The sequence below is a fragment of the Epinephelus moara genome, chromosome 9, assembly GCF_006386435.1.
Source record: "Epinephelus moara isolate mb chromosome 9, YSFRI_EMoa_1.0, whole genome shotgun sequence".
In the NCBI taxonomy this organism is placed as follows: Eukaryota; Metazoa; Chordata; class Actinopteri; order Perciformes; family Serranidae; genus Epinephelus; species Epinephelus moara.
In genome coordinates, this window is record NC_065514.1 from 13,297,946 (window position 1) to 13,321,949 (window position 24,004).

The following is a 24,004-nucleotide window of genomic DNA, read 5'->3' on the forward strand; positions in this document are numbered from 1 at the left end:
TAAGAGCTGACTGATGATCATGATTGTGAATGATTGATTTTCTGTTGCATAAATTACAGAAAACAACTTTAAAAACAAACAAACAAACAGTAATGATCCGAGGTACGTCTGAAAGCACCACACACCTCTGCTCTGTTAGACAAGCAACCATCACCTAAAGGGGGTCAGTAAACACATCACTCTTTTTTTTAACTTACTTCCTGTTTAATAAAAAAAATGGATTTAATGTGTAAAAACTGCAGTGTGTGTGTGTGTGTGTGTGTGTGTGTGTATCAGTGTGTGTATCAGCAGCATCAGTGTCAGATAATCTGATGCAGAAGGATTAAATTTAAGCCTGAACGGTGTGTTGGGCTTTAACCGGCCGGACATCACACACACACACACACACACACACACACACACACACACACCAAATATTAAAGTGACTGGAGACACACACACACACACACACCAAATATTAAAGTGACTGGAGACTGACTGACCTCACTGACAGGGCAGCAATCGGTGCACACACACGCACACACGCACACAGACTTTTTTAAGTACATACAATATTTTTCATCCTTACATAAAAACAGTCTATTAAAAAAAAATAAAAATTTAAAGAGCTGCAGCGATTAGTCAATTAACTGATCAATCGAACTATTTTTTATAAGTGATTAATAATTTCAGCCATAGTTTAAGCAAAAATGTCAAACATTTACTGCTCAGAGCTTCTTAAATGTGAGAATTTAAGGATTTTCTTTGACATTTATTAAAGTAAATGATGTATGATGTAGTAAATTCATATTTTGGGAGTCTGGGATTTTATGGAGGAAACGATTAATTGATCAATCGCAAAAATAATCAGCCAATTAATCAATACAAATAAGCCAGAGTGAAAAACAGACGGTGATGAACCACAAACACAGTCATCAAAGAAAAAGATGTGTTTTCAGCTTTTATTAAAAAAAATACAATAAAAAAGAGGAAACACAAATATGTAGAAAAGGAGCTTGTTGTAACACAGACACACACTTTTACAAATTCAAACACACACACTCATCGCAGTGGTTCAAAGTTTGTGCTTGTACACAAAGAAAGGACACGTGAACACACACACACACACACACACACACACACACAAAAATACACAAACACGCAATAAATTCAGCTTTTTTCGAGTTGTTCAAACAGAACAACTCAAGCAGATGGAGATAGAGGCCTGCACACACACACACACACACACACACACACACACACACACACAAACACACACAATGCGTCTATTTATAAAGTTATAATTGCATAACACGCTGTGCTCTAATTCCAGCCTACTGAGCACACAGGATGTCCACACACACTGGCTCCACAATGGCAACACACACACACTATATATATATATATATATATATATATATATATATATATATATGTATATATACATGTATTAACTCCTCGTACACAGAACAGAGTGCACATAAACGTGTGAAAAACACACTCTCATTTTATGCTTGCATGGGGGGAAAAAAAGTGATGTAAAGAAAAACATAAATTCACACTACCAAACACACACACAGAGCATCTCCCGATGAAACACCAGTGTTAATACGCAGAAACATGTCCATCTGCATATTTACTGCTGCAGGCGTGAAAAGCTGCTCTCTGTAGTTTTAATAATTTCACAAGAAGAGAATTTAAAAATGTTTTCTGATTCATTAACATTACATAACACTTAAATTTTAATGCTATTTGTCTGAAAAGTATTTTTTTTAGATGATTTTAGAGATGGATTCAAACGTCATTAGAAAAAACACTACATTTTTAAAAAACTCAAAATAAATTAGTCATTTATCTGGAAAATTGGGACCAATATTCTTATTCAATGCAGGAATTTTATTAGAGGAGTTTGGCCTTGACCTTTGACCTCCTCTCGACTGGTTTGGGTTTTAAACTGCAGCATCTGCCGACAGTAAACGGACTAAAATTAAAGAAATATAAATGTATAAATACACATTTCTTTGCAAGAACTGAAACTGAAAATCTCTCTGAATAAACATTTTTTATGCTACATTAATTTAAAAAGACTGAATGAGAAATCGTATTTTGTATCCAGCTATAATTGGAGTTCATTAACTAAAAAAACTGTGAATTAAAAAAAAACAACCAATAATTAAAATCTTCTCACATTTGGTCCCAGCAAAGCGGCGAGCGCACACTAAATGGCAGCGAAACAGAATCATCAGTTTAAAGTGTTTAAAGTGTGTGTTTCCTGTAGCTGCACATTGAGAGAGGACTGCAGGATTTTGGCAGGCTGCTTCAGGACCCTCCTAATTAAAACTTACTGAATATTCAAATGCTGCGTTAGCATAACAATAGCCGGCTGGCCGGGCCGGCTTTAAATGAGGCCTTTTGTTTTAGCCGAGCTTTCTGCTGCCTCATTAAGCCGCTGGAGCTTAAGTTAGAGAGCCGACAGCCGCTAACCGAAGCTCGGCCCTCGGCCCTCACCCTCCTCCTCTCTCCCCCTTGCCGCCCTCCCCCACACTCTCCCCAAACCAAAGCCCAGATTCAGCCTCTTCACTGTTTGGTCTCGCCGGGCCACGGCTTGCTGCTGCTGCTGCAGATCTGTCCGAGCCTTTCTGCCTCTACCACTCTGCCCCAGTTTCCACTCGCTCCACTTCTCTGCCTCCGTAACACACCGAGCAGCCTGACTCTGCTCTCGCACAACCACGGACTCACCAACGCACCTCAAACCTGCCTTAGAAAAACAGGGCGCACGCAGACAAACACCATCGCTTTATCACAACGATTCTCTTATTCGTGTGCTCTCTCTTTCTGTCAGTGGACGGCGGGTGTGAACAAGCTGTGGCACAGACAGACAGAGCGAGACAGGGGGGCAAAGTGAAGATGGAAAGGAGCTTGGCACCAGATCAAGACCGTCGGCACAATGTGCCATCCAGCAGCCAGCCGCCAAACAAAGCGGTGCCACGCCGAGCCCCGTGGCATCGCCGCACTAAAAGAGCTCCAACTCCGGGGCGAAGCTGCCGAGATACAAAGAAGGCCCCTAAACTACGGGAAGAAAGCGGGCACAGAAAGGATAAGGCTCCGGAGCCGGTGGCCGAAAAGCGCGGGGCTGGAGCGTTCGGCGGCCGGATGGAGGCCGGAGAACCAACAGGCGCTGAGGAGACAGAAGCCGACTGTTGGTGTGGCAGCGTTCAGACAACAGAGGCTCTGTTTACAGCTACAAAACCATCTGAACATAGATTACTGTTCACCACAGAATTTAAGGTTATAAACACGTCAAGAAAATCAAAACATCAGTATCTGTTTGTGTATTTTCACATTTAAGTCTACAAAACATGGATGTATAAAAGACAGATTAAATCCAATAAGAATTATAGAATATAAATAAAAACACAGGAATTAAATCAAACCATTCAGACAGGAGGGTCATAGATGTGTAAAAACTACAAAAAAAATGCACCATTAAATCATTTTATGTAAAAATCTAGTTATATTTTTTTCTCTACAAAATTAAATGTCTCCTTTTTTTTTTTTTTGCATAAATGTATTTTTGTGGGCAAATATTCACATCTACTCTCATGTATCGGGCCTGTAAGGTGCTACTTCAGACTTACTATGATTCATTTAAAAGCTACTTAACTGTATTATTGCAGCTATAATTACAAACTCAAAAAAAATTGACATTAAACTATATTTTTTGATGCTTATTCCCCTCATCTTTTACTCTCCATCCTCGCTGCCATCTCTTTATTTCCTCTTAAAGTGGCGTAAAGCAGCAGTCAGGGAGTCAGAGGTGAGACAAAGGCAGACAGACAGTTCACTGACAGGTGGATCCGTAGGAAATCCCAGCCTTCCATCTTCATTTACACCTGCGACTCGCACACATTCCTGCTTTTAAGCGAGAAAACCTGTGAAACTCATTCGCTTCTCCTCGCTTTTCGCTTTACACCCTGTTTCTGCTTCATTTCTAGCCTTCACTTCATCCAACCCCCCCCCCCCTGCTCCCCAAGTCTCTGTAAATCACTTCACCCTGTGACTGGTGTTTTACAGGTGGGGGTTACTGGGAGGCAGACAGACAGACGGACAGACAGACAGGTTCATAGGAGGTCAGACAGCTTCATACGTGGTTGACGACTTTGTCAGATGTGTTTTTATATTTGTATCCAGACAGTGCTTTAGGGTTTTGGAGACACTGGAGAGCTCATTAGTGTCGTTTAAATGAAACATAATGACTAGTCTATCTTAAAGTGTGTGTGTGTGTGTGTGTGTGTGTGTGTGTGTGTACATATATATAGCTGCATTTGCTGTATTATATCAATGGTGTAAAAACTGGTTAAAAATAATTATAAAATCACAGATATCAATATTAAATACAGCTCTCCGTGTAATTATGACTGACTTTTTCAGCTTGGCCTTAAATGCATTTTCGAGGTTATGGTTAAAATAACATAATAAGAAATCACAAACATAATTTAAGGCCAAACTACGACGGAAAAATCAACAATTTACTGCGGTTTAGGGAGAAATAAGAAATATGTAAAGCCACAAGTCCCTGAATGAAACACGCGACCAAACAAACCCAAAAACCACACGTGTGTCATTCCGCCTCAGTGCAATAAAAAAAAGAATGCAACTCAAATTTAAGGGTGACATTTTGGTGCGTTTAAGTGCTTTAAAAAATAGAAATAAAAATTATTTCAAGATTAATTTGAAGGCGTCAGATGCGCAAAAAAATTAACACTTGGGACTATTTTAATACAATGTTTCTGACAGCGGAGGAGTGACACGCGCACTGTAAACACACATACATCACATTTCAGAAGTGTCCAACCTATTTAACCAAGCGCTACCGCACTCCACACGCGCACACACACACACACACACACACACACACACACACACACACACACACACTTTTATTCGCCCCGATAAACAACAGCACCGCTGTTTGTCCAAAAATAAACCCCGGCAGAGTCACAGTCCGCTCGCGCTTTGACGCGCGGCGGCGACCCGACGCGCTGTAGAGTTGGTGCGTAAAAAGCGACACACTTCACCTTCACACCTCCTCTCCTCCTCCTCCTCCTCCCCCCTCCTTTCTCCCCCCTCTCTTCCTCCCCAAACCCTCCCGGAGTAAGACACGGAGACAGTAGAAGGGATGGAAGAGCGTGTCTTACCGCTTTGCCGTTGTAGTAATACATGAGTGAGCTGCCTGTCATCCCGGGGATGGTGTACGCACAATACATCGTTCCTCTCCTCCGCAGAAAGAAGAAAAACTCTATTTCTCCTCTTTTCTCCCTCCGCGTGTCTCTTCTCCCTTCCTCTCTCTCTGTTTTGGTTTATGACGCTCCCCCCGCCCCTTCTCTTCTCTTCTTCTCCACCTTTCTTCCTTTTCTCCTCCGCTGTTTTAACTTTTCTCGGGATTTGTTATGATCTCAAACTCTCGCCGCTCCGCTCGCGTGTCCCTGCCTGCGCGTTTTTTTTCCCCGCCGACAATTCCTTCAGTTGCATTTTCCCATATGGCCGAGCCGAGGCACGCGGAATATGCAAAGTAGGCAGAGAGAGAGAGCGCGGGGCCCCTCCCCTTCTCTCTCTTCCTCTCTCTCTCCTCACACACACATCAGCGCGCGCGCACGGAAAATATACGGAGAGCGAGAGAGAGGTTACATACACACACTCACACACACACACGTACAGCCCAGGCGCCCGCGGACACGCGCGCGGTCGCCGACACTCTTTCAACTTTCCACAGTAAATCTGGAAGTCATCCCTCCCTCCGTCCTCGCGCGCTGCTGCAGCTCGCCGGCTGCCTTTGAACTGAGCCGAATATTCACTTTTTCCACCACGTTCAGAGCGCGCGCTTCTTTCAACACACACACACTCCTTCTCTTTAACTCCTTTTTCTGCTCCTTCTCTTTACTCACTTCATTTACTCTGCACTCCTCTCTTGTTTCATCTCATCTCTTCCTCCTCTCTTCTTTTAGCCTATATTTTCCTTTCCTAGGCCTATATACGCTCCTTCCATCCCTTGTTTCCTCCCCTCTCGTTTCCTACTCTCCTTCGCTGTTTCATCTGCTCCTACTTCTTCCATACCCCCTTGTTTCCTCCCCCTGGGTTCCTTCTGTCCTCCACTGTTTTCCCCTCTTGTGTCCTACTCTCTTATGTCCTCCCTTATTCCCTTGTTTCATCACCCCTTGTTTCCTCCTCTTCGATTTCTTCCATTTTCCCCTCGTTTCCTTCTCTCCTCCACTGTTTTCACCTCTTGTATCCATCCCCTCTCTTCCCCTCATTTTCTTCTCTTCTCCAGTTGTGTCCTCTTGTGTCCTTCCTCCCTTTTACCTCCTCTCTTAATCACCCTTACTCCCTTGATTCCTTCACTTCTCCACTGTTTCCTCCTCTTGTCTCCTTGCTCTCCCTTGTCTCTTCTCTCCTTCACTGTTTCCCTCTCTTGTCTCCCTTCTCCTTCTTACCTCCTTTTATTTCTCCCCTTATTCCCTTGTTTCCTTCTCCTGCACTGTTTCTTCCCACTTGTGTCCCACTTCTATTTCACCTCCTCTTTTATTCCCCCTTAATCCCCCTTTTCCTTCTCTTCTCCACTGTCATCTCCTCTTTAACCTCCTCTCTTATGTCCTCCCTTCCTCCCCTCTTGATTCCCTCTCTTCTGCATTGCTTTCTCCTCTTGTTGCCTTCTTCCTCCCTTTCCCCTCTGCCCTTGTTTCCTCCCCTCCTATTTCCTCCTTATTGCCTTGTTTCCTTGTCTCCTCCACTGTTTTCCCCTCTTGCGTCCTTCCACCCTTTGACCTCCTCTCTTATCCCCACCTTATTTCTTCCTGCCTTGTTTCCTTGTCTCCTTCACTGTTTTCCCCTCTTGTGTCCTTCCTCCCTTTTACCTCCTCTCTTATTTCCCCTTACTCCCTTGTTTCCTTCTGTTCTCCACTGTTTTCTCCTCTTGTCTCCCTCCTCTCTCTTATCTCCTCTCTTATGTCCTCCCTTATTCCCTAGTTTCCTCGCCTTTCACATTTCCTACTCCCTTCACTATTTCCTACGAGCCTATTTCTTCCATTATCCCATTGTTTCCTTCTCTCCTCCACTGTTTTCCCCTCTTGTATCCTTCCTCCCTCTCCCCTCCTCTCATTTCCTCCCATACTGACGTGTTTCCTTCTCCCTTGTTTTTTTTTTCCCTCCATTGTTTTCTCCTCTCATCACCCCTTTCCCATCCTCTCTTATTTCCTCTCTGTTGCCTTGTTTCCTCCCCCATTGTTTCCTTGTCCCCTCCACTGTTTTCTCCTCTTGTCTCCTTCCTCCCTTTTACCTCCTCTCTTGTTCCCTTGTTTCCTCCCACTTTGTTTCCTTCTCCTCTCCACTGTTTTCTCCTCTTGTGTCCTTTCTCCCTTTTACGTCCTTTCTCATTCCCTCCCTTATTTCCTCCCACCTTGTTTCCTCTGCTTATCCATTGTTTCTCCTCTTGCTGCCCTCCCCCTCTCCCCTCTTCCCTTCTTTCTTCCTCTCCTATTTGCTCCCTCATTCCCTTGTTTCCTCCCCTGTGATTACACCTTTCCTCCTGTCTCCTCTTCCTCCCTTGTCCCCCCTTCTTGATTTCCCCTTTCACATTTCCCATCTTTTTCTTGTTTCCTTCCCTTGTGTTTACTCCTCTCCTCCCTTGTTTGCACCTTCCATTCTGTCTCCTTCTTCCCTCCCTTTCCTCCTCTTCTCTCTTGTTTCCTCCTTTCCTATTTACTCTCCTTCTCTCCTTACTTGTTTTCTGTTCTCCCTTGTTTCCTCATCTGCACTGTTGTTTCCTCCTCTCCTGTTTTTCGGTTATTCCCTTGTTTCCTCTCCCTGTTTTTCTCCTCTTCTCCTTTCTTTTCTCCTCCCATCTCCTCCTTCCTCCTTTTTCCCTTCCATCGTGTTTTCTCCTTTTTTTATATTTCCTTATTTATTTCCTTGTCGCCTGTCTTGTCTCCTTCCCTCCTCCCCTGTTCCCCCCTCTGCTCTCTCATTTCCTCCTTTTAAATTTCCTCCCATCTCCCTGGTTTCCTCCCCCCCCGTGTTTTCTCCTCTCCTCCTGTCTCCTCGTTCCTCCCTCCCCTCCTGTTTCTTCCTATGCGCTCTCATTTCCTCCTTTCATATTCTCTCCCTCCTTCCCTTTTCCCTCTCCATGTGTTCCCTCTTCTCCTCCCTGGTTTTCTCCTCTCCTCTTTTCTCTCACTGTATCAGATGAAATACATCCAAAACACTTCCTGGCCAACATGTTGATCTTCAGCTGTCCCTGGTCAGAGTCTTGTAGATTTTGCTTTCGGTTTTCTTTCCAAAGTTGGAGTTGCAGCTGATTAACAGCACAGAACAGTCAGCGTAGTTTTGGTGATTTGTAGTTCAGCCATCTATAAAAACTGGATGAAATCTCTCTGAAAAGTTTACTTTCTCTAGAATTTGTATTTTAGAATAACGGCATTTCAGTGACTACATTTCCAACATTTCTCCCGGACTGGTGTCTTCAGAAAAGCATTTAAAAAGTCAAATTTCCAGATTGATAATTTCCAGACACATCTCTCTAAAACATTACCAGAGGCTATATTTTTTAAATTTGAGAATGTGTGTATAGAAGCAAAGAAAGCAACTGCTTTAGTACATACATGATGGACTACTGTAGGTCATCTGTGACCACAGGTCTTTGAACACCACACACAAACCAAAGGCTCTTTTCTCTAATTTTTGCCACCATTCTTCTCTTCTTTTTAAATCAGTTTTCTCCTCCTCTCCTGCCTACTTATTTGGGAAATTTGTGATGTACACTTTTTGGGGACGATAGGACATCTGCCTGTATTCAAATGCCTCTGTGGTCTATAAGTGAGACGTCAAGTTAATACTCCTCTAATACCCCTCTTACACTGTAAAAAGTCAAATTAATTTCCTGTACTGTGCCTTTGTTTCGTTGCATACGTTTCTTGATTCTTTAAAATATTACCAAAACAAGCAAGTGTAGGCTGCTACGGCGACCTGCTGCCAGCATCCATCTCATGATGATGCTATGACTGATCATCAGGTTTTAACTCAAACACCAAATGTCTGACCGGAGGCTCAGTCACGACACATGCCGTCAGTTATCAGTTTCATTAGTTACTTTTATTTTGTGATCATGCTGAAAAAGCTGAGGCAGACCTGGGTACATGAAATGAGAGTTATCAGAAGTAGAAGAAGATACAAAATGAAACTACAATGTTTGGACTCAAACTGGCCAATAGGAGGCGCCACAAATACCTCCAATGTATTGATCTGAGCGAGTGCTAGTCTGAATTTTGTTTTCCTGGCACACACTGTTACTGAAATCACAGTCGGCTGGCTGTGGCTGTTTAAAGTGGCCTTTTATCTAAATATAATTGTGTTAAAACAACAGTTTTGTGTGAGGAGCTGCTCGACTGTTTATTTGCAACATGATCACAAAGTTTCGTTCAAACTGGTCAGATGGTGCCTTGGAAATTAAAGGCAAACTTTAAAACACCGCAGAGGCTCCGTCGTAAGTCTGATTGACACGCAGGTTTGTGTGCAGACCCAGAAATACGGGACTACCCAGATTTACCGCAACACCGAGCGGGTCTGCGAGGAAGGATTGTGATATATCTCACTGCTTCAAATCACGTTGTTTCAATAAGCTTTAACATTTTTGGATCTGTCTATAACAAGGGAGATAAAAGGGATACTACTCTTCCAAATAACAGTTAAAAGACCTGCTTCTTGCTTTAACTTCTGCCCCTCATGCTTTATTGTGTCAACAGTTTTCTTGTGCAATTCGGGATTATTACTGACATTTCCAGTTTGCACACTTTCAGTTTTACCTCCTCGGCTTTGCAGTTAAAGTCAGAAATTAAGCACTGCACTTCCATCAAGCTGGGAGACTCACAAGTGACAGATTAACAAAGGAATGAGGAACATCTAAGCCGCAGAGGTCGAGACATCCTGATTCTAAGAGTCTATGAGTCAAGCTCCAAAAATACATGTCCCATAATGCAATCTAATCTTTTCATTAGACCCTCCCTGGTAAATTCCCACTACTTTTAAACTCCAGTTTGTAACACAGGCTTTATATTATAGCCCAGAGACATGGTAACCTTGGTGACATCACTATGAAACCATTGCCAAAGCTCCCCTCAGACCCACAGAAGACAATATACAACTGTTTCCACAGGCGGAGTATTACAAGCTCTGACAAAAACACTGATCTTCATTTGTAAAATTGGTGGAGTTCCCCTTTAAAAGACATAAACTGACACTGACAGAAAGGGAGAGACAGACAGGGATGCAGGCAGCCACCAACACAGTCAGACAGACAGTGATTCACTCTTCCAAATTTCATATTAACATCGTCATCATTCATCCTATTCAAACAAATAATAGACTCCAAAACAAGCGAGCAGACCTCCCAAACCTCTCTCTGTCTCTCTCCCTCTCTCTCCTCTTCTTTCGGCTTTAATTTGATTAAAAAGCGAGCTGCAGGAAGGGGAGGGAGGGCTGATGCACATCTAATAAGTGGACCATCTGTCTGCAGCGCTGGCTGGCTCCCAGCATTGTACCCAACCAGACTGCATGGGAAATGAAGGGAGAGATGGAGGGATGGAGGGAGGGAGGGAGGGAGGAAAGAAGTGCAGGGGAGGAAAGAAAAAATACAGAACCCAAAAAGAGTGACCCGGTTGAGGAAAAGAAGCAGAGACAGCATTTTTAATTTTGTCTGACGCTTGCTTGGTCAACAAACCTGCAGAGGAGACGAAGAAGAATGAAGAGCGGAGGAAGGAGGGAGGAGGGAGGAGGAGAGGAGGAAAGAGGGAGCGATTAAAGGAGAGCAGGAAAGGAAAAAAGTGGGATGATAAGGAAGAGGGGAAGAGGAGAAAATGTTGGAAGGGAGCAGGAAAGTTGAGAAGAAAAGAGGTCAGGAGATGAGAAAAAGGGGGAAAGGAAGTGAGAAGAGAGGTGTAAAAAAAGAAGAGGTGATCAGGGTGGAAAACAGAAGAGAGGAGAGGAAATGAGAAGAGCAAACAAGGGTTGAGGAGACAAAAGTAGGGAGAAGAAATGAGAAATGAGGAGGGGAGAGGAGAGGAGGAAAGGAGGAAAGGGGAGGAAATGAAAGGATGAGAGAAGGAGGAAGGAGAAAACAAAAGAGGAGATGAGATGAGCAAATGAGGCTTGAGGAGACAAAAGTAGGGAGGAGAGGAGATGAGAAGTTAGGAGTAAAGGAAAGGGGAAAATAGAGGAGGAGAGAAGATGAGGAAAGGAGGGAAATATGAAGAGGAGGGGAAAAGGAGGGAGTAGATGAGAAGAGGTGAGAAACGATAAGAAGAGATGAGAGGAGTAAACAAGGGTTGAGGAGACAAAAGTAGGGAGAAGAGGAAATGAGACAAGAGGAGGGGAGAAAGGGGGAGAAAATGAGAGGGGATGAGGAAAGGAGGGAGAAAAATGCTAAAGATGAGAGAAGGAAGGAGGAGAAAACGAAAGAGGAGTTGAGATGAGCAAACAAGGCTTGAGGAGACAAAAGTAGGGACGAGAGGAGATAAGAAGTTAGGAGGAGGAGAGGACAGGGGAGAAGAGAGGAGGAGAGAAGATTAGGAGGGAAGAGGTGAGGAGGAGGAGGAGGAAGAGCAAACAAGTATTGAGGAGACAAGAAAAGGGAAGAGGAAATGAGAGGAGAGGAGGGGGTAGGAGGAGAAAAAGAGTATGAGGAAAGGAGGGAGAAAAATGCAGAGGAGGAGAAAAGGAGGGAGGAGAGGGACAAACATGGGTTGAGGAGACAAAAGAAAGTAGGAGAAGAGAGGAGAGAAGAGGAGAAACTGAGGTAGATGAGAAGGGGAGGAGAAAAGGGAAGTTAAAAGGGAGGGAGGAGTGGAGAGGAGAAGGGAAGGTGGGATAAGATGTGGGGGCATAAAAGAATAAGGCAAGAAATAAGGGAGGGAGAACGTGAGAAAATGTGAGAGGAGAAAAACGTAGGAGACAAAGAGTCAAGGAAAGGAGGTAACAGAGAAAACTGAAGAAAGCAGATAAAAAGAAAGGAGGTAACAGAGAAAACTGAAGAAAGCAGATAAAAAGGGGAAGGAGGAAAGGTGGGAAGAAAGTAAAGAGCAGAGAGGATATGAGGAAGTAGGAAAGAGTGAGGAAAGAAGAGTTTTAGCTGAGTGTTCATATCTGTTTTCAAAAACTCATTCAATGTGACCTTTGACCTTAAGGTAGCACAGTCTATTCCAAGCACATACACCCTTGAGCTCTGCGATCTATTTAAGGTGGACCGGAGACCGAAATGGGACAGCAGCCATTGTCTGTCTTAAACAAGCCATCTAAGGTCACAATGTATAACCTGCTCCTTCCTCCTTTTATCCCCTCCTAACCCTCTCTTCCTCCTCCGCTTCCTCCCTCCTCCTCTCTAGCAAAGCCCCTCTGTTTTCTCCTTCATTACTCCCTTTTTCCTCCTCATCATTTTTCCCTTCTCCAATTTCTTGTTCACTTCTTGCTCCTCCTCCAAGCACTTCCGTACCTCCTCCTTCCTTCCTTCTCAACGACATCCTCCTTTCCTCCCTATTTCCTCATGCCCTTAACCCCCCACTTTCCCCAACTTCCAAACTTCCATCCTACCTCACTTTCTTCCTTTCCTTCCTTACATCCCTCCTCTCTCCTCCTGCTTCTCCCCATCTTTCCACTCCTCACATTTCCTCCCACAATCCCTGTCTCCCCATCTTTCCTCCTTCCCTTCAGTGCCATTCCCCCATCATCATCTCCTCCTCCGTACCTCCTCCTCTTCGATATCCTCCTTTCTCCCCTAAATCTTCATGTCCTTCACCTGTCTTCTCCACCAACCTCCCTACATTCCCCAACTTCCATCCTCCCTCACTTTCTTCCTTTCCTTCCTCACATCCTTCCTCCCTCCTCCTGCTTCTCCCCATCTTTCCCCTCCTCAAAAATTTTCCTCCTTTCCTTTAATGTCATTCCCCGTTCCACGTCCCCTCCTTTCCCTCCTTCCTCCCATACTTTGTGATGCCTTTCTTCCTTTTCTTGTTCTCCCCTCCTTTCCTCCTCTCCTCTTTACTAACGCCCATTTGCTTTCTTCCTCTTCCTCCCTTTTCCCTCCTCCTCATCTTTTTCCCTTCTCCAATTTCCTGTTCGCTTCTTGTTCCTCCTCTATGCACCTCCATATCCCCTCCTTCCTCACTCCCCCTCGACATCCTCCTTTCCTACCTATTTCTTCATGCCCTTCACTTGCCCCCCTCCACTTCCCTCATTCCCCAACTTCCATCCTCCCTCACTTTATTCCTTTCCTTCCTTACATCCTTTCTGCCCCCTCCTGCTTCTCCTCCCTCAATCCCTTTATCCCCATCTCCTTTCCTTCCCTTTAATGCCATTCTCCCATCCACCTCCCCTCCTCTTCCTCCTTCCTCCCACATACTTTGTCGCTCCTTTCTTCCTTCTCTTGTTCTCCCCTCCTCTCCTCCTCCCTCTCTCCTCCTCTCCTCCTCCCTCCATCCTCCCTGGTGGTGAGATGACAGTTAATCCCTGGTTGAATTATAATCTCACATTTCATCCTGATTTCACGCTGGCAGGATTTTCTTCACATTACGACGCCCAGTTGTCAATCTCTTTCTCTCCCTCTCTGCTCTCCTGTCTTTCTCTACGTCTCTCTGTTTGTCTCCTCAGTCGTCTGACTTCACTCGTTTCCTCCTGTTCTCTCAGCGTCTTTCTTTCCCCTGTGCTATTTCCTTCTGGTTTGTCTTTCCTTGTTTCCCTCTTTCTTGCCTTCTTTGATTTCTTTCCTTCACTCCTCTTATCTACCCTTCTTCTTTCCTTCTTCCCACACCCTTCCTTTCTTCTTTCTTTATATTTTTGCAACAACTCCCTTTTTTTTTTCACCCTCTCTCACATGGAGCGGTGCTGGCCTTAAGGCCTTGAAACACTCTCTCAAACACACACACACACACACACACACACACACACACACACACACACAGACACTCTTACACACTCAGCACGACTGCACTTTGTTCTCTTCATACAGCCACTTCCGATCGTGAGCCTTTGATTTCAGTCTTTTTATGTTGCAGGTCTGAATTTACAAACAAAGTTATCAACAGGACAGAAGACACACACACACACACACACACACACACAGGTACATGCAAGACGCAAGATTGTAAGTGAGTGAGATAAGACAGGTGAGATCAGTATATATTTCCACATTTATATATTATAATACACTAAAAAACAATGCATTTGTTTTAACTTTAAAAGGTTAGTGAGTGGGCTGTGTTAAAATTTTAGGTTGACTGAATTTGAGAAGACAAGTTGAGGTAATTTTATAATCATTCAACTTCTCTACTCCAATTCAGTCAACTTAAAAATTTAAAGCAGTCTGGACGCTAACTTGTTTTCAGTTAAAACAAAGAGTTTCTTTTTACAGTGTAGTATATATAATAGAATATATTTTCCATCTAACTGTTGCACACATTTTAACAACTTAAACCACTGACACTTGTGTAAAAAAATGTAATGAATGAACCCACTGAACTCAAAAACGAATTACACCCCTCCATCTCAGTCACTGGAAGAATTAAAGTCATAGATGTGCTCAGAAATCACAGAAAAGTCCCATAACTTCAAACCTTGCCTCATAATCATCATGTTTAGACATTTTCTACTGCATCAAAAGGCAACTGTTGTCTGTATCCATGGTAACAGTGCGAACACAAAGTGCTAGCAGCTAATGCAACATGACTTCCTGGTCCAGAATCACCAAAACAACCATATTAGGTGAGAACAAACAGGGCTCAGATGTAGCCCACAGCTGGCTCACCGACATGATAACATTACATCACCCAAAGTATGATGGGAACCCTGATGGCAAAACCTCCAAATACATTCATGGCAAGTACAAATAAGACACTGTTTATGCACTTTTTTTGACATGACTACTGTGTCCCATCAACATGGCTCTCATATTCCTGAAACACTGACACTCTCCTCCTTTCATTCATGTACAGATATCTGCTGAATGATGAACGCCTGTGGACATACGGGCAAAAAGCTCAATTTCAAATGACAGGGTGAATATGGTTAAAGTGGGACAATGGGCAAACTGGGACAGTTAAGCTTAATCATATTTATCTTTACACGTGTATACTTAAAATTACTAAAAATCATCATTGAGCTCATCATAGGTAAGTATGAGAAAACATTGGTTCTGTGTCGATGACATCACTTCTGGGGGCGTGGCTCACCATATTCAACTCCCTCTGCAGTGAACCAAGATGGTAAGTAAAATGACATAGCGTTTTGAGGTCAAAGATGTTAGTGTTCTAGAAATAAGAAAACTGGTGGATAGTTTGTAACTGTGATATATTTTGTTAAGGGGTGTAATGGTGATTAATAATTTTCAAAAATCACATCCATGTGAATCTTACTCTTTTTTTAAAATGCCATTTTGTTGCTGTTCCACTTTAACAATATGCTATTGTTAAAGTGGAACAGTGTGTTATTGGCAAACTGGGACAACCACTCAAGTCATTATAAAGGTGAAAATAAGTTTCCTTTTTATTCATCCCTTATAAATTTAGCTATCTAGCTAGCTAGATATATCAACAAATTTACTTAAATTGCACAGATTAAGGTAGCTTGTAATGAAAATAATAATCGTGATGCTTATGCTAGCTAGCAAGCTCTTGCCCTGCCACCCCACACGTTTTGCATACTCCTGTTTAAATTGATCTAAAACAAAAACTATAGTAGCTAGGACATTCATTTTTTTGTGGGTGAAAGCTAAGACCTATGTCTTTTACATTATTATGTTGCACACTTAGAGTGCCAGTGATGATATTAATGATGTTACAAGTGTCCCACTTTGCCAATATATGGTGTCCCACTTTACCAATTGCGCCTGGAAATTTTGGTTGTGGGTCAGTGTGTTTTTGGTGAAGGGTCATCCATCCTGTGTTTAATGTTTCTTTGTTTTTTCTTCTACATAGTATAGTAGAGATCACAAGCTATTTAGAATGGTATGATATGATGGGCTAAGACACTTGGTTCATAACTAGAAGTTATGTTGAAGGTAAATTTTCAGAAAGTGTCCCAATTTACCCATATTCACCCTATATATGTAATTTTTTGTAATTATTAGAAAACTATCACAGTGGCGCCTCGAAATAGCCTAATGGTTAAGGCACATACCACATACTCGCAACATCCCATGTCAAAGCCAGTGTTGGACAAGTTACTTTTAAACATATTAGAGAGGGAGACCCGAGCACCGGGCAGTTAGCCTATGTGCGGGGCCCGGGGCTCCGTGTTTGAGACGGCGGCGGCGGGTCGGACGCTCCCCGGAGATGGGAGAGGGAGAAAGACAGCTAAGTAAAGTGAGGATGGAAAAAGAATTAATCTGTCCTTTAATATCCGTTTTCAGTGCTGAATGAAGGTGGGAGAGGCGGAGGGCGGCGGGGTCCGCGGGGCCAGGGAGACCCGAGCACCGGGGGTGTGTGACGGGAGGGCGGGCTCCGTGGGGAGAGGAGTAATTTGTAACATATTCTATGAGAGTACTCAAACTAAGTAACATATTCTAACTACTCTGAATTACATTTGATATACTACAAATCTCTGTCAACACAAAATCAGTCAAATACCTTCCTGAGACCCCGTGTCCTCATATGAGGACATTACATTTTGGGTTTTCTGGACCTTATACTTTATTCTGCTTAACTTAGGCCAGTTGCCCTCATTCATGGTCACTTTTTTGTGCCATGTAGTGGTAGTAAGAGCACAATACACTAATCCATGTAAAAACAAGATGGCAGCCATCTCCACCAGGTCAGTCTGCAGCACTCAGAACTCCTTAAGTTGAAAAAACTTCAAATCAGAGCAGAAAAGGACCCCACGTCATCTCGTCTTTTTTCCCATTGTCCAATCAATACTTCCACAGGCCCTCTGTGGTGGTCACAACAACAAGTTCACAGTTGGTAAACAATGGAGGAGAAACTTGTGGTATAGGTTGCTGGTTACCAAGAGCTATATGACTTTTCAAAACGCATGTTACCACAATCTAAATATAAACATCAGGAATGGAAGCATTTAAGTGCAGTTCTTGAAACGGCCATCATGAAGGCGAAGCTCCTGGACCAACTGGTCGTACTCCCCTTGATCCATCCTCATTTTTAGGGTCTCATGTACCCACACAGATCTCCATTTCCCTGTGCCCAACAAACAATTTGCTGAAAGCCTCTCACCATCAACCAGAGCTAGAGGAAGTACCCTCTCATAAAGGGATGGACACGGTCAGCAACAATACTCAGGTAGGCTGTGGTGTTTAAACCATGCTCAGTTGGTACTAAGGGGCTCAAAGTGTGCCAAGAAAATCTCCCCCACACCATTACACCACCACCAGCAGCCTGAACTGTTGATACAAGGCAGGATGGATCCATGCTTTCATGTTGTTTACACCAAATTCTGACCCTACCATCTGAATGTGGCAGCAGAAATCCAGACTCATCAGACCAGGCAACATTTTTCCAATCTTCTATTGTCCAGTTTTGGTGAGCCTGTGTGAATTGTAGCCTCAGTTTCCTGTTGTTAGCTGACAGGAGTGGCACCTGGTGTGGTCTTCTGCTGCTGTAGCCCATCTGCTTCAAGGTTGGACGTGTTGTTGGTTCAGAGATGGTCTTCTGCAGACCTTGGTTGTAACAAGTGGATATTTGAGTTACTGTTGCCTTTCTATCATCTTGAACCAGTCTGGCCATTCTCCTCTGACCTCTGGCATCAACAAGGCACTTTCACCCAGAGAACTGCTGCTCACTGGATATTTTCTCTTTTTGGGACCATCCTCTGTAAACCCTAGAGATGGTTGTGTGTGAAAATCCCAGTAGATCAGCAGTTTCTGACAGACCAGCCCGTCTGGCACCAACAACCATGCCGCGTTCAAAGTCACTTGAATCACCTTTCTTCCCCATTCTGATGCTCAGTTTAAACTTCAGCAGGTCGTCTTGACCATGTCTACATGCCTAAATGCATCGAGTTGCTGCCATGTGATTGGCTGATTAGCTATTTGCGTTAATGAACAGTTGAGCAGGTGTACCTAATAAAGTGGCCTGTGACTGTATATCTAAATTGTTGGCTAGCTGTTCTTTAAACCAGACTGCCTCCTTTTCTAGTTTTCCACCTGTTAAATACAGAAGATGTAAAGTGTGGATTTGGGGACCTTAACTAGAAAGCAATGCAATGAATAACGTGTTTAATTACCTTTGCAATTGAGTAATCAGTAAAGTATCTGTAATTAATTACATTTTTCAAGTGATGTCCCCTATGACTGACTTGTGGATGTATAGACAGACACATAGACAGACAGTAAGGCTGACAGACTGAAGGAATGAGAGTGAGAGAAGAAAGAACGAGAGATCTCTTCATTCTCTCTCCGGTGTAATCAGGATAAAAAACCTGACGTGGCCTCAATTCTGACGGAGAAAATCAGACGCTAATTTTCCTCCAAAAAACAAACTGAGACACACACACACACACACACACACACACACACACACACACACACACACACACACAGAGCACCGAAAGTGTTTGGAGAGGGTGTGTAAGTGTGTCTATGATGTGAGTGTTTGAGTGTCTGAAGAAGTGTGTGTGTGTGTGTGTGTGTGTGTGTGTGTGCGTGTGTGCGTCTGGCATCCATCAGAACCACAGCTTGCCGAAAAAACAGTAAGCACAGTGCAGAGAGGGAGAGAGAGAGAGAGAGAGAGAGAGAGAGAGAGAGAGAGAGAGAGAGAGAGAGAGAGAGAGAGGGAGAGAGAGGCGAGCGAACGAGCGCTGCTGCACGCTAATTATGTATGCATGATTTAATCTGCAACTCAATAATATGCAAATATATTCATATGTTAGTTTCTTAATTAAAAATGCAAAGCAGCCCTTATGGTGATTTTTCTGTGATTTTCTTTTCAGCCTAACAAACGGAACATTTTGAGAAATTCAACAAATTGGAGGGAAGCGCGGTGGGGGTTAACAGAAAAAAACTTCCCATTTCAACTTCCTGTAGATTGAGAAAAAAGGAGGAGCTAGAGGGGGGTAACTTGTTGAATGGAGGCAAAGTTTGTCAAACCACCTTAAGGACGATTTACAATTCTGTCTTAATGGATGTTTGAGAAGTTACTTTGAATGCCAGGAAAGTCATATGGTAGTTCATGTAATTGCCAGTTTCTGACTTGCATTCATGACAACATCCGAGTCTTAATAACGACCTGTAAACTCAGATTTGTCTGCCAGCTCTTTATATACCCAACTTTGTGTTAAAAATGACACAAATTCCTGTAAAGCCAAACAAACATAGGTTTCAGCCAAAATCTGTCTGTCAACGTTTTTAAACACTTACTTAATGGATTGAGTGCTATAATGATAAGGCACATTATTGCCATCGAATTGTAGTCATAAACCTGCCTTTAGTCCGTGGAATTCTCAACGGATCTAGTAGGACACGATGTCAAGCTCAGCTCACATCCCAGCTACATCAGCTGATCTCAAACAGCCCAATCAACTGATGGAGCAGCTGATTGATGGAAGTGAGTCAGCTGAAAGATCACATGATTCCTTTCTATGCAACCAATTGGCAAATTTCATTCAGGGCACCCTATTTAAACTGCTCTGGCCTGCCTACTGTTGCTGCTTCCTCTGCCAGTCACTTTGCAACCTGCCTCCACCCAAGCTCCTCCTTTTCATGTTGTGTCTGGCTTATCACTGTCATTGATGCTGCTCTGTTCGGTTCTGTTTCCGGTGGGGTCTTTGCTGCTGCTCTGCCTGCCTTATAGGCTTTCCATGTAGGCGCATGGAAGGGCAGAGAGGTTTGCTCTCTCTGCCTCAGGCTTTCTGCGTAGGCCTGAGGTAAGGCAGAGAAGTGTGCTCTTTCTGCCTTATGGCTTTCCACACAGGCACATGGAAGGGCAGAGACGCCCCAGAACAGAGCCATACCACCATATATAATACTGCAAATGTAAATTAAGTTTTCTTTGACTCAAGTGTTCCTGACTGAAATTGTATATTTTGCGGGTGTCTATATTGGGGACTGTTCACTCATGCTTAGCTTGCATTAGCTCATTTCTTGCTGGTTTCACTGTTTGTACTTTGAACACCAACTTCACAAATTGCCTTCACAAGACTGGTTCAGAAATCCCTGTTACCACTGATATTCAACCCTAATGTCAATACATGTGTCACAAGACATAAGACCTCTCTCAGTATGAGTTTGCCAAGTTTTGAACTTTGCAAGTTGAAGTCATGAGTCGGAACTCCAGAGGCAGGATGTAATTCAGTCAAGTTGCGACTGGGATACCCTGTCCTTGTTGATATTACCAGCTCAGCTGGCTTCAGTTGACTATACATCAACACGCCTGTACAGCCGCAACGTATCCTAATACACTGGTTTGTATGATATCTTACAAATTAGTACCCCTTAGGTTAGGTTTAGGAAAAGAATCATGGTTGGACATCGTTACGTTACATAACTTATATAACGTGATGCTATGACGTGATGCGACATTAAGTACGTAACTTAATGTTGACTTATGGTTTCACACAGGACATGAACAGTGGTCTCCAGTCCTGTCTTGGTTTGACCAGTTCCCCACCCCAACCACTTCCTTAAGTTGATTTCATCTCACTTTTTACCATGTCACCTGCCTTTCACCCCTGCTCCCGTCAACTGAGGGAGGGTTACGGCCGGGCTCCACCGGCTGCAAACGTAAGGGTCACGTCAGCGTAGCGTCGCAGCGTATTCATTTGGGCTCCACTGACGGCATACGGAAGTGACATGTAGAGAAGCCAGCGGGGTTGTTTACCTTTTGCTGAGCCGAGAGGCTGCATGTAGGCTGCATGAAATGGGTAAGTTAAAGCATTTTACACCTAAGTTATTACATATATTTACAATACAATATACAATAAACAGTTTCAACTGTATTAAAATACATAGTTTAAACGGTAGGATCACGGATAACCATGGGTAAATGCATGAAAAAAAAATCATCACATATCACCTCTGATAATGGTTTATTCCTTTAAAAACACATTGTGCTCGTTTAGCACACTATTTCATGTAGTTTTTATCTGCTGGAGGGTCGCGTAGGGGAGCGTAGCGCGACAAAAATAGAAGAGCCGCGTAAAATAGAGAGCTGTCACGCGACGTGATGTTTGTGTTGGGTTTGGCCTACTTGACATGGTGCGTCAAGTTCTTTCAAGTGAAAATATTGTGTAAAAATAAAGAAAAAAACCGTCACTGTCTGTGGTGGATTACTTCTTGCTCGGTGCCTATTTACATGACAATGCAACAACGCAACACAGCCCATTTCAGACAGTAAATATTCAGTGATCCAGCTCATATTAACTTTGTTGGGTTGGGTCGGGTTTGGATACAAAAAACAGAATGCCTGTTAGGTTCAGGTCGGGCTCAGTTACTACTCTCTCTCTGACTTGGGTCGGCCTGAGCCTGAGTATGCAGACTCAAAGACATCAGTGCTTCCAGTGCTCAAAGACCTTGCTGAGATATGAATGTTTTCTGGGGTTATGGATGTTGACTGACTAGTCTTGCCCGGCTAGCAAGTGCTTACATCTCTGAAAACTGTGAAGCAAATTCTCAAGTAGACATTTATTTGATTAACTGAAAACTCTCTGACACAATTCTTGTTGTAGAGCTGTAGAATGACAACACTGAGAGAAAACACACCTCCACCAGAGCCACTGGGTGAAATGAAAGCTAAAATACTTGTCTATCACTTATCATGGATAAAGCAGCAGGAGCAAGAACACCTCTGGGCATTTTCACTGCTCTTAGCTACATGTATAAGCATCCAGATCAGAAAGTTAAGATCAGCTCAGTCACCTCCTATTGCAGCGCGTTCACCAGTTCAACAGTAAAACCTGACTTGAGTTTCTTGTGTGTGAAAGCTGCTGTCTTCCTGCTGAGCAGTTCATTCAGCGCAGGGTGCAACCTGCTGCTGAAAGAAAGGCTCGCTCAGAGCTTTGTGTTCAGATATACTTTACACTGAGCGTGCTCAGAATGAAAACAATGATTAAAGATGAAGCTAATCCACACCACCAGCATGCATTACAGCCACACGACAGGGTGGGTGTTTTACGTGTGTGCGTGTGTGTCTGTGTTAGATGGCTAAGACACAAGCTTTGTTGAAGCCAGCGCTTTTATTAGAACAAGGTTTTACATCTTTCTTTCATTTTTTGATTTTGTCTCTTCTGCCTCTAGTTACATTTCGGTACTTTTTGCTCTTTTATTTTTCTAATTTTTATTAATTTTCTGAACATTTTCACAAATATTCCCTTTTTGCCTTTTTATTACCTTGTAGTTATTTCTCTTCTTTTATTCTTCAGCAAGCTTTAAAAGTGATTTCCATGGAATGTCCCATTTCTAGTTTAGCTCTCATACTGCGGAGGTTGTTTTTAGTTATAAATACTAACATGGAAATGCATCATTCCATATTTAGAGTATGCACTAACAGCTGTCTGCACCAAACATATGCATCAGATCGGTATATATGTCGAGGATAATGTGTTATTATGGTGATAAACCTCGTCAGATCTAATAAGACTGACACTGGAGTGACTACCGAGAGAGCTAAACCACAGCCTCTCGAAGCCTCCTTAACCTCGCACAGACTTTTAAAATAGTTGTCAAAAAGTCCTCAAGATTCAGCAACTGCGTGATAAGTGCTGATAAATATCTCTCACATTTTGTTTTTTCTGTGATCGCAAATTAATTTTTCCACGAGAAAACGGTTTTGACAGCTTGTCATGTTAAAATCACACAGCATATTAGCTGTCAGCAGGCACCGCTCTCCAAACACTACTTGGTGTTGCATTAAAGGAAGCTCTGACATCTGACAATTAATAATCAACTGCAACCCCCTCCCTCGAAATCAAACGTTGCATTCACTGTACAAGCACTGCTCTAAGAAACTCAAACCCAGTACAGAAACATACAGCAAGGGAAACACGGTTGTTATAAAAATGATAAATCTGGCTGTTCTCTCTGACTAGTTGGTTGTTAGAGCTTTGAACGCATCACAGAATCATTTCATTTCATTGAGGAACTTCGTTTTAACTTATCCCTGCCCACAGTTATTGTCCTGAGTTTATTTTGTAATATTTCATAGAGCTGTTGCAGCTTATACATATAAATAAATTCGTATTTAAAATGATTTAACTGTCTGAATAAAACTAAAGGAGAAAAAAGACAAAAGCATGATTGAGTCTAACATTGTGTGCAGCCGAGGACAACTGAGAAATATTTAACACATTATCAACAACTTAAAGCAGTTTTTTCACCACAACTGCAGGCTGATTCATGTGTGTGTGCGTGTGTGTGTGCGTGTGTGTGTGTGTGTGTGATAACATGTGATATTCATCGTAGCCTTGGAGCAAATCAGAGTGCCGCTCTCTGCTGCCTGTTACTGCAGCCAAATGTTTGGGCTCAGGAATGCACAAGGGAACATTCACATCTGCAGCAGGCATTTGTGTGTGTGTGTGTGTGTGTGTGTGTGTGTGTGTGTGTGAAAGAGAGAGAGAGGGAGAGGTCTTTGTAGAAGCCAAATGTCCTCACAAGGACAGAAAGGCAGTGAACATCTTCAGGCTGAGGTCACTTCATTGACAAGAAACCTTTGAAGCACTGGAAGAAAATCCTTTTCTAAAGTAAAGGTCAGACAGTGGTTTCCAAAACTAACCCACCAACTTGACAAGTGCCAGGGACGAGTCCAGACCAGTTCATTATGGGTGCTGTGGGGGCTGATGGCGGTGGTGGAGAATGGTTTAACTATAATTTGTCCAAATTCTTGCCTCACTACGTCTGAGCAGCTAAGAGGGCTAGCTGTTAGTCATCAGTGTTTTTAACATCAACAAAAAAAGCTAACACTCTGTACACTTGTTGGGCTAAGATGCAAGTAAGAGATGGCATAACGTTTAAAAAAATTCGTAGGAGGATGATGTCTGTTTTTCTGCT

General features: G+C 43.1%; 1 protein-coding gene across 10 annotated transcripts in view; it reads right to left on the reverse strand.

The window, feature by feature from the left end:
* Nucleotides 1-24,004, reverse strand: part of LOC126395245 (transcription factor 4-like) — a 314,524-nt gene that overhangs the window by 99,102 nt on the left and 191,418 nt on the right. For 2 of the 10 annotated variants that reach the window (XM_050052567.1, XM_050052569.1), the window contains exon 1: nucleotides 5,178-6,515. The exons of the other annotated variants lie outside the window; for them this stretch is intronic. In XM_050052567.1, the coding sequence (XP_049908524.1) occupies nucleotides 5,178-5,246 (69 nt within the window). In that variant the 5' untranslated portion in view covers nucleotides 5,247-6,515. Of the gene's footprint in view, nucleotides 1-5,177; nucleotides 6,516-24,004 lie in introns of those variants that run through there. 10 annotated transcript variants of the gene reach the window in all.